Source organism: Salvelinus alpinus, chromosome 5 (assembly GCF_045679555.1).
Source record: "Salvelinus alpinus chromosome 5, SLU_Salpinus.1, whole genome shotgun sequence".
In the NCBI taxonomy this organism is placed as follows: Eukaryota; Metazoa; Chordata; class Actinopteri; order Salmoniformes; family Salmonidae; genus Salvelinus; species Salvelinus alpinus.
The window spans coordinates 12355937-12367792 of NC_092090.1; the positions used below are offsets into that span (position 1 = coordinate 12355937).

Here is an 11856-nt window from a genome sequence, read left to right on the forward strand (position 1 = left end):
GGCTGGACGGGATGAAAATAAAAACAACTGTTCTAAATTTATTCAGATAACATTTTACAGTTTTTATTTAAGAAACACAATCAAAATGTAATTTAAACACTTTATACCGTTGTTTTTAATGACAAAAGGGTCATCAGAGCAACTTATACAAATACATACACAACACGTACTTCTTCCCCTAGGAACCTTTCTTCACTCCTACATCAACATCTTCCTTCATCACCACTTGGTTTCCAACGTCCTTATTATATCCTCCATCTTTTCAGTCCTTGTTTGAAAAGCGTTCTCATTTACATCCAATTCTTCGTGTCCTTGTCTGTTAACCCCTCATGACCTCCAGGGCCACCCTGCAGCTCATGGCCACCCTGCAGCTCACACAGGTGTGGGTGTAGTCCTCATCCCCAAGTTTCATCTCCTCATATCTCTTCAGCTCAGAGTCCTGAGTGACCAACATCCATTCCAAGCACTGATTGCACTCCACACAGACTTCCTTTGTAGGTGGTTGGGCCTCTAGTATGACAAAGGTTCTTCCTTTAATCCCATTGTACTGCAATGCAAACAGAGTGATCAAAGCCCAAGTCAGTTTAAAAGCTAAAAGAAAAAATATGACAATATTATTCAGTCTTTAAAAATACCTATTTCTATGATATTTGATGTACATTATTTCATTCATTGGTGATTTTAGTTGTGACCTGTGAGTCTAAACACGGTCAGCCTCCAACTTACAGGCAGCTTTCTTGGTGAGGTGGAGACAGACTGAGTCCCTTTGCAGCGCAGCAGAGACAGGGGTATTTGTCTAGTGGTGGGGTGCTCCTTGCAGCAGAAGCTGAACACACTGGCAGCCAGGTAAACATCCCAGTGATCAGGATGTTCTTTCACCAAATCTGACACCAACCTGTCCAGGTGATGATAAAACATGTATGAAACAAAACACATGCATATTATAACAACTCAGCTGGGCTAGCATGTCATGTGTTTGGATTGAGTAAACTGACAAAAGATTATTGCAATCATTACCCAGTTCTATTTAGTACCGATGCGCTTCTTGAAAAATTATTTAAAAGTTAAGCAATGTCTGGGTTGCAATGCACTGGTAACAGCACGTGTTTGTTCCAATCAAGTGTCAAACATGTTTCCGTTGGCGACTTCAATATTCTACAGTAAATTCTTCCAATCTTGCGACTGACTCACTGAACTATCTTGCAATGATAGAAGGCAATCAGCCTGCCACATAGTGCTCTATCCACGCAGCCTATTCCCCGTCAGGAGACTGAAAAGATTTGGCATGGGTCATCAAATCGGCACTGGAGCGCCAAGTCCAAAAGGCTTCTTAACAGCTTCTACCCCCAAGCCATAAGACTCCTGAACAGCTAATCAAAGGGCTACCCAGACCCCTCTTTTACGCTGCTGCTACTCTGTTTATAATCTATGCATAGTCACTTTAACTCTACCTACATGGACATATTACCTCAGCTAACCGGTGCCCCCGCACATTGACTCTGTACCGGTACCCCCTGTATATAGCCTCCACATTGACTCTGTACCGGTACCCCCTGTATATAGCCTCCACATTGACTCTGTACCGGTACCCCCTGTATATAGTCTCCACATTGACTCTGTACCGGTACCCCCTGTATATAGTCTCCACATTGACTCTGTACCGGTACCCCCTGTATATAGTCTCCACATTGACTCTGTACCGGTACCCCCTGTATATAGTCTCCAAATTGACTCTGTACCGGTACCCCCTGTATATAGTCTCCACATTGACTCTGTACCGGTACCCCCCTGTATATAGTCTCAACATTGACTCTGTACCGGTACCCCCTGTATATAGCCTCCACATTGACTCTGTACCGGTACCCCCTGTATATAGTCTCCACATTGACTCTGTACCGGTACCCCCTGTATATAGTCTCCACATTGACTCTGTACCGTAACACCCTGTATATAGTCTCCACATTGACTCTGTACCGGTACCCCCTGTATATAGCCTCCACATTGACTCTGTACCGGTACCCCCTGTATATAGTCTCCACATTGACTCTGTACCGGTACCCCCTGTATATAGTCTCCACATTGACTCTGTACCGGTACCCCCTGTATATAGTCTCCACATTGACTCTGTACCGGTACCCCCTGTATATAGTCTCCAAATTGACTCTGTACCGGTACCCCCTGTATATAGTCTCCACATTGACTCTGTACCGGTACCCCCCTGTATATAGTCTCAACATTGACTCTGTACCGGTACCCCCTGTATATAGCCTCCACATTGACTCTGTACCGGTACCCCCTGTATATAGTCTCCACATTGACTCTGTACCGGTACCCCCTGTATATAGTCTCCACATTGACTCTGTACCGTAACACCCTGTATATAGTCTCCACATTGACTCTGTACCGGTACCCCCCTGTATATAGTCTCCACATTGACTCTGTACCGGTACCCCCTGTATATAGTCTCCACATTGACTCTGTACCGGTACCCCCTGTATATAGTCTCCACATTGACTCTGTACCGGTACCCCCCTGTATATAGTCTCCACATTGACTCTGTACCGGTACCCCCTGTATATAGTCTCCACATTGACTCTGTACCGGTACCCCTGTATATAGTCTCCACATTGACTCTGTACCGGTACCCCCTGTATATAGTCTCCACATTGACTCTGTACCGGTACCCCCCTGTATATAGTCTCCACATTGACTCTGTACCGGTACCCCCTGTATATAGCCTCCACATTGACTCTGTACCGGTACCCCCTGTATATAGTCTCCACATTGACTCTGTACCGTAACACCCTGTATATAGTCTCCACATTGACTCTGTACCGGTACCCCCCTGTATATAGTCTCCACATTGACTCTGTACCGGTACCCCCTGTATATAGTCTCCACATTGACTCTGTACCGGTACCCCCTGTATATAGTCTCCACATTGACTCTGTACTGGTACCCCCCGTATATAGTCTCCACATTGACTCTGTACCGGTACCCCCTGTATATAGTCTCCACATTGACTCTGTACCGGTACCCCCTGTATATAGTCTCCACATTGACTCTGTACCGGTACCCCCTGTATATAGTCTCCACATTGACTCTGTACCGGTACCCCCTGTATATAGTCTCCACATTGACTCTGTACCGGTACCCCCTGTATATAGTCTCCACATTGACTCTGTACCGTAACACCCTGTATATAGTCTCCACATTGACTCTGTACCGGTACCCCCCTGTATATAGTCTCCACATTGACTCTGTACCGGTACCCCCTGTATATAGTCTCCACATTGACTCTGTACTGGTACCCCCCGTATATAGTCTCCACATTGACTCTGTACCGGTACCCCCTGTATATAGTCTCCACATTGACTCTGTACCGGTACCCCCTGTATATAGTCTCCACATTGACTCTGTACCGGTACCCCCTGTATATAGTCTCCACATTGACTCTGTACCGGTACCCCCTGTATATAGTCTCCACATTGACTCTGTACCGGTACCCCCTGTATATAGTCTCCACATTGACTCTGTACCGGTACCCCCTGTATATAGTCTCCACATTGACTCTGTACCGGTACCCCCTGTATATAGTCTCCACACTGACTCGGTACCGGTACCCCCCTGTATATAGTCTCCACATTGACTCTGTACCGGTACCCCCCTGTATATAGCCTCCACATTGACTCTGTACCGGTACCCCCCTGTATATAGTCTCCACATTGACTCTGTACCGGTACCCCCCTGTATATAGCCTCCACATTGACTCTGTACCGGTACCCCCCTGTATATAGTCTCCACATTGACTCTGTACCGGTACCCCCTGTATATAGTCTCCACATTGACTCTGTACTGGTACCCCCTGTATATAGTCTCCACATTGACTCTGTACCGGTACCCCCTGTATATAGTCTCCACATTGACTCTGTACCGGTACCCCCTGTATATAGTCTCCACATTGACTCTGTACCGGTACCCCCTGTATATAGCCTCCACATTGACTCTGTACCAGTACCCCCTGTATATAGTCTCCACATTGACTCTGTACCGGTACCCCCTGTATATAGCCCCACTTGTTATTTTACTGCTGCTGTTTAATTATTTGTAACTTTTTTTTTCTTTCTTTTTTTACTTATCTTTTACTTCACACTTATTTTTATTAGGTAAGCATTTCACTGTAAGGTTGTATTCAGCACGTGACAAATAAAATGTGATTTGACAAGCAACAAACTATCCATAAGCTTTTAGAATCAGGTGGCTGTGTAGCAAGGTACAGTGGAGAACAAACCGGTCTACGAGGGACTTTGTTACTGGATCCAGTGACACTCCCAGAGGACGGTAGAATATGAGTTGGCCTGTCAGTTTCTTCAGATCACCCAAAGCCGAGTTGATCTGTAAAATTAAAAAAGAGAAGGGGTACTTAATATTCATGAGATCATTTGGTGCAACCAATACAACCAATACAACTGATTTTGTTTTCAGGTGGTGGTACAGTAACGCTAGCATAAATACATGCTGCACATACTGCATAAGAAACTACACAATACCATCTCTATAAACTAACCACAGTATCTCTTACCTCTAAAGTCAGCATTACACCCAAACAACACAGGATTCCAACAGGGAAGCCGAAGCGAGAGATGAGGTCAGAAATTATTTGAGCAATCTCTTTACTGGTGCAGGTCTTCATGGGGTAGGCTTCCAACCATTTTGAGTAGTAGTCCATTACAGTTAGTACAAATCTGTGTCCAATTTGGGTCTCTGGAAATGGCCCCTTCACTTCCATTGTCAGCCAATCCCATTTCTCCTTGATCTGGCTCAAATATCATAAAATTATATTTAAAAGGATTACATTTTTTTTTTAAAGTAAGACATAAAAGTAATACAGAATGTAATAACCTTGTTCAAATCAAATTGTATTAGTCACATGCGCCAAATACAACAGGTGTAGACCTTACAGTGAAATGCTTACTTACAAGCCCTTAACCAACAATGCAGTTTAAAAAAAATAAAAAAAGAATAAGAAATAAAATTAACCAGTACTCAAAGAGCAGCAGTAAAATAACAATAGCAAGACTATATACGAGTCAATGCGGAGACTATATACAGCGGGGTACCAGTACAGAGTCAATGTGGAGACTATATACAGTGGGGTACCAGTACAGAGTCAATGTGGAGACTATATACAGCAGGGTACCAGTACAGAGTCAATGTGGAGACTATATACAGCAGGGTACCAGTACAGAGTCAATGTGGAGACTATATACAGCAGGGTACCAGTACAGAGTCAATGTGGAGACTATATACAGCGGGGTACCAGTACAGAGTCAATGTGGAGACTATATACAGCAGGGTACCAGTACAGAGTCAATGTGGAGACTATATACAGCGGGGTACCAGTACAGAGTCAATGTGGAGGCTATATACAGCGGGGTACCAGTACAGAGTCAATGTGGAGACTATATACAGGGGGTACCAGTACAGAGTCAATGTGGAGACTATATACAGCGGGGTACCAGTACAGAGTCAATGTGGAGACTATATACAGCGGGGTACCAGTACAGAGTCAATGTGGAGACTATATACAGGGGGTACCGGTACAGAGTCAATGTGGAGACTATATACAGGGGGGTACCAGTACAGAGTCAATGTGGAGACTATATACAGCGGGGTACCAGTACAGAGTCAATGTGGAGGCTATATACAGCGGGGTACCGGTACAGAGTCAATGTGGAGACTATATACAGGGGGTACCGGTACAGAGTCAAGGTGGAGACTATATACAGGGGGTACCGGTACAGAGTCAATGTGGAGACTATATACAGGGGGTACCAGTACAGAGTCAATGTGGAGACTATATACAGCGGGGTACCAGTACAGAGTCAATGTGGAGACTATATACAGGGGGTACCGGTACATAGTCAATGTGGAGACTATATACAGGGGGGTACCAGTACAGAGTCAATGTGGAGACTATATACAGCGGGGTACCAGTACAGAGTCAATGTGCGGGGGCACCGGTTAGTCGAGGTAATTGAGGTAATATGTACATGTAGGTAAAGTTATTAAAGTGACAATGCATAGATAACAGAGAGTAGCAGCGGTGTCAAAGAGAGAGGTGGGGGGGGATGCAAATAGTCTGGGTAGCCATTTGATTAGATGTTCAGGAGTCTTATGGCTTGGGGGTAGAAGCTGTTTAGAAGCCTCTTAGACTTGACCTAGACTTGGCGCTCCGGTACCGTTTTCCGTGCGGTAGCAGAGAGAACAGTCTATGACTAGGGTGGCTGGAGTCTTTGACAATGTTTAGGGCCTTCCTCTGACACCGCCTGGTATAGAGGTCCTGGATGGCAGGAAGCTTGGCCCCAGTGATGTACTGGGCCGTACGCACTACCCTCTGTTGCCTGTTTTCTGTTTTCCAGAATAAGCCCATCTGTCAGAAATCTTACCCTGATTGCAAGCTTGGGGATAAAGATCAGCCCTTGCTTTTGTAAAGCTGAAGGTGGGACCTGAAATTGTCAGGAGAGTTCAGTGATTAAAGCAGGAAATAAAGGTTTGGGGGTATATAAAGCCTTTATACAATGTTGTTGATCATACACACAACTAGCCGTATATGAGTTTCAATGTAGCCCACGTTTGAGCCAATCAGGATTGTTTGGTTGCGAGATGGGCACAATCGATCGATTCTGATTGGCCCAATCAGCCTCATAAGAGCTACCACTTACTTCATTTGGTTTATCTTTCACAGCCCAGTCAATACTCTGCAAAAATGAAAAAAAAGATTACATGAAATATCACCAGAAATGTAAAAACTCCAGATAAGAGTAGACCTGTGTCAAATACTCAAACACGAGGTGCGCTTCATTTAGCTTACCTGGTGTGCAGGCTGGAAAGACAGTGTTCCATTGGTTATTGTACCTGGGCGAGCTAAATAAAGCACGCCTCAAGTTTTTTGACATGACATGTATTTGACGATTCAAGGTCTGGATAAGTGTGATATGTACTTTGTACCTGTGGTACACAGTAGTCGTCATGAAAACGACTTGGGTGCCATATACTGTGGTTTAAGTAACTGGGAGTCTTCTTCAACCGTGTTGACTCTGCAGAGCTAATGTTTCATTACAAGAAGAATCAAGAGAGGGAAATAATTAATTGCTTAATTTCTTCACAACATTGGCTCATAACCTATAGCTCCTACAAACTGTATTGGTTTTGAGTACCACTTTGGCTGAGCTTGAATTGATGACACATCCTCAGGAACACGATCCTCAGGAAACTGAAATCACAAGTAGAGGTTAATACATAGTTAATTTCCTTTGTGAAAGATTGAGAATAAAGGGTGTATCCTAGCCATATCAAAAACAATACAAATGGAAAACTAGTAGGACGACTTGTTTTGTTTTTTTCTCACCAAGGTTACTCTTTTCCTCGTTCCAGCTGTTTTCTAAAACAATAAGAACTCAACAATAAAAACACGCCGCTCAAAAGTTCAAACCAACAAAGCCAAAGCATGATTCAAGATTTTATCATATGCATCAAAATAATAACCATTTTGAAAAAGACCCAGTCAAAAACTTTCAACAGAAAAATACACCTGCATCAATTCACAAATTACCTTTTTTGGGAACTGACTAGGAAAGGAAAATATAGTTGGAATGGCATCATTACGTAAACGAACACCACGCCCAGTTGAGGGTGTTATCAGGTACTTCTCCTCGAAATGCTCGGAACACAGTCTGGAGCTTTTGGTTGGCTTCCAGGCTTTCAGTCTCGTCTGATGGATCCACTTTTTTAGTCTTTTGGCGTCACTCAGCGGAAATCTGATGGCATGAGACAAAGTAAAAAAGAAATAAGTAAAAAGTAACAACTTCACAGGGCTCCCGAGTAGCGCAGCGTTTTAAAACACTGCATCTCAGTACCAGAGGCGTCACTACAAACCCTGGTTAGATTCCAGGCTGTATCAGAAGTGGCCGTGATTGGGAGTCCCATTGGGCGGCGCACAATTGGCCCAGCGTTGTCTAGGTTAGGGTTTGGCTGTCATTGTAAACAAGACTGACTTGCCTAGTTAAATAACAGTTAAATAAAATTAAAATAACTCATAATGATCAACAGAGATGAGAGGTCCAATGCAGCTGATTTTATCTCAATACCAAAATCATTTCTGGGTAACAATTAAGTATCTTACTTCAAATAAAATGGTCAAAAATAAACTAAAATAGCTCCTTAGCAAAGAGCAATTTCTCAAGCAAGAATTTAGCTAGGACTGTCTGGAAGGGGACTGAGTGGGGAGGGGACTGAGTGGGGAGGGGAAAACTGAAAAATAGGTTTGGATTCTCTTTCTTATTGGTCTATCAACTAATTTAGCGCCTGGCAGGCCAAAACTCCATCCCACCAAAACATTTCAGGCAGTCTTTTTAAACAGCTCTTACACTAAAAGGCTAATATCATAATTTTCACAATATTATTCCAACCTCAGAGTGTGGATATATATACACTGCTCAAAAAAATAAAGGGAACACTTAAACAACACAATGTAACTCCAAGTCAATCACACTTCTGTGAAATCAAACTGTCCACTTAGGAAGCAACACTGATTGACAATAAATTTCACATACTGTTGTGCAAATGGAATAGACAAAAGGTGGAAATTATAGGCAATTAGCAAGACACTCCCAATAAAGGAGTGGTTCTGCAGGTGGTGACCACAGACCACTTCTCAGTTCCTATGCTTCCTGGCTGATGTTTTGGTCACTTTTGAATGCTGGCGGTGCTTTCACTCTAGTGGTAGCATGAGACGGAGTCTACAACCCACACAAGTGGCTCAGGTAGTGCAGCTCATCCAGGATGGCACATCAATGCGAGCTGTGGCAAGAAGGTTTGCTGTGTCTGTCAGCGTAGTGTCCAGAGCATGGAGGCGCTACCAGGAGACAGGCCAGTACATCAGGAGACGTGGAGGAGGCCGTAGGAGGGCAACAACCCAGCAGCAGGACCGCTACCTCCGCCTTTGTGCAAGGAGGAGCACTGCCAGAGCCCTGCAAAATGACCTCCAGCAGGCCACAAATGTGCATGTGTCAGCATATGGTCTCACAAGGGGTCTGAGGATCTCATCTCGGTACCTAATGGCAGTCAGGCTACCTCTGGCGAGCACATGGAGGGCTGTGCGGCCCCACAAAGAAATGCCACCCCACACCATGACTGACCCACCGCCAAACCGGTCATGCTGGAGGATATTGCAGGCAGCAGAACGTTCTCCACGGCGTCTCCAGACTCTGTCACGTCTGTCACATGTGCTCAGTGTGAACCTGCTTTCATCTGTGAAGAGCACAGGGCACCAGTGGCAAATTTGCCAATCTTGGTGTTCTCTGGCAAATGCCAAACGTCCTGCACGGTGTTGGGCTGTAAGCACAACCCCCACCTGTGGACGTCGGGCCCTCATACCACCCTCATGGAGTCTGTTTCTGACCGTTTGAGCAGACACATGCACATTTGTGGCCTGCTGGAGGTCATTTTGCAGGGCTCTGTTTAAGTGTTCCCTTTATTTTTTTGAGCAGTGTATATACACACAGGAAATCACGTTTGTGATAGTGCTGGACCTTTGAAGCTAATTCAGAGAAAACAGGTGTCCTTGACACTTGTTTTGGTATACAGTTTAGGGATGGGGCTTTAAGGAAATGTAACCCCATAGTGCTCTAGATGCAAGGGATGACAGTCCAGGACTCCCTAAAAACATGCCACTTTGATACATGTGACTTTTCGTAGCAGGTTAGGAAAGCATTCTCCTAACTTGCTACATTAATTCTTCTAATCTGCTACGAAAAAAAATCATAGTTGTATCGAAGTGGCATGTTTTTAGGTAATCTCATGACAGTCCATGACATCATCAGGGGTGTAGTCATTAGACATGCTGCTTTACAACTACAACCACAGTTTCTCTAGTTAGTACAACTACTGGCAGGTCCCTCTCCGTTTCGTTCCGTTTAACAATGTTTTGCAAAGGAAACCGTTTACTCCACACGGGAAACGGTTTGCAAAGAAAACAAAGAGTTTCTATTGGTCAAATTCAGGTGGTCCCTCTCCGTTTCGTTTGCTTATGTTTGGTTCCTAGTGAATACACCCCATGACGGGTTGAAACATATTTTGGAGCTATGTGTTGTTTGTTTACATCATTGTTTTGTAAACAATGGAGTAATAAAACCTTATATTTTGGGTATGTTATAGAAAAACAGTTATGGCTAGCCTAAATATCGACAATAGCCGAATTTAAAAAATCATTGCAATGGACATATTCCCAGATCCCTTTACAACATCAGGACTTGTTTGTTTAGCTTTAAGACAAAAACAAATATAGTAATAACGTTAGCTATCTAACTAGTTTGTTATGATAAGTTATAATACGGCACGTTCTATTACATCGCAATTACTGTTAGTCTCTCAGCTATCCTCACAATATAACGTTAGCTTCGCTAGCTGCTAGCTAACTTGTTGGCTAACACGTTGTTAGCTAATATCGTGTTGTTAGTCAAATGCTGCAAGCCTTACCTGTGAAGCCTAACTTTTTTAGCACGCAACTGATTATTTTTATCATATGTATCATGTCCTCTATTCTTACAGCTGTAAGCTGAACATGACATTTCTGATTTACAAATTGTTGATATTTTCCTTCTTCGTGAGAATTTCCGGCAGACTTAGACGTTGTGTTATGTATTTCTACCTTTCGAAGGTCGGAGTGCGTATTGCACATTTGGTCACCCAAAAATAAAAGGGAAAGGTGGAATGGGAAAATCTTAACATTTCATCACCATCTAACCCTGCACCTATATACTATCTCCAAAAAACCTACCAGCCCATCCCACTACTTTCTCCCTAAATGATCCTACACCAGGCTGTCGGCCTGGGAGGATGAAACCCCTTCTGTCAAAACTCCCCGTGGATCTTCTGCACTAAAATCTCACACTGCTGCTGCAAATACCACATCAATCTGCTGCTGCAACTACCACATCAATCTGCTGTGATTTCTGCTCCATCAGTGCAGTGCAGTTCATTGCCATGGTTATAAACGCAAGAAATACAACCTTACTAAAACTCATTTAAACTGGATCTCTCTCTCTTCAGGGGGGTGGCATTTCGGATCCCCAGCTGCATTGGGCACCCCCACAGTTGATACAGTGCTTTCTCTGTCCGAACTGTACACTCCATCTGACGATCTTGCATATTTCTCACATCGTGGGATCTCCCTTCAACACAATGCTGCACCATGTCGGAATCATTGGCACCATAGCGGGTTCTGAACATAGACCCTCACAAAATAGCAATAAATATAACCTAACCTTATCAGGTAGAAACTCTGCATCAAAGCTCAACAAGACAAACAGAGCTTGATCATTTTTTTCTTCCTCATTAGTGGTTTTATGACTTATGGCAAATGAAAAGGTTGTGCAACACCGCCACCAACTGGACGGGGTGGAAGAAAGGAAAATAACACCATGTAAAATACCAAGTATGGGTAGCTGCAGCCCAATATGGCGACCAGAGTATGGGCGATTAGGTGTGTCAAAATGCAGAGTTGCAGTTTTAAAGCCAATGTCCTACAAATGTACACATTTTATCATAGGCTCCAATCCCCCCAAAAAATGGAGGTCGGAGTGCCCCCAGATAGCATATGATAGCAAAATGTGTAGATTTGCAGGAAATTAGCTTTAAAACAGCAACATTTTATCTCAGTCTCATGGCAAAATAGGGACAAATTAATGAAATGAGCTATAAAAACAGCACATTGTTTTCACTACCCCATGGCAAAAAGTGTAGAATTCCTGGAAATTAGCTTTAAAACTGCAACATTTTCTCTTGGCCTCATGA

At 43.7% G+C, this 11856-nt stretch overlaps 1 protein-coding gene across 3 annotated transcripts; it reads right to left on the reverse strand.

The window, feature by feature from the left end:
• Positions 1-37: 37 nt before the first annotated feature.
• Positions 38-11828, reverse strand: LOC139575571 (uncharacterized). 3 transcript variants are annotated; one of them, XM_071400647.1, is made up of 11 exons: positions 11328-11828; positions 7616-7820; positions 7412-7444; positions 7221-7276; positions 7012-7108; positions 6726-6761; positions 6450-6509; positions 4583-4816; positions 4292-4395; positions 727-895; positions 38-547 (listed from the first exon to the last, which is right to left on the reverse strand). In XM_071400647.1, the coding sequence occupies exons 1-11, from the start codon at positions 11348-11350 to the stop codon at positions 320-322; spliced, it is 1245 nt and encodes a 414-aa protein (XP_071256748.1). In that variant the 5' UTR covers positions 11351-11828; the 3' UTR covers positions 38-319. The 3 variants fall into 3 exon arrangements, with proteins under 3 accessions (XP_071256748.1, XP_071256749.1, XP_071256747.1); XM_071400648.1 differs by lacking the exon at positions 11328-11828 and adding an exon at positions 11078-11311 and having other exon boundaries at positions 7412-7446; positions 7617-7820; XM_071400646.1 differs by lacking the exon at positions 11328-11828 and adding an exon at positions 10540-10930.
• Between the last annotated feature and the right edge of the window lie 28 nt (positions 11829-11856).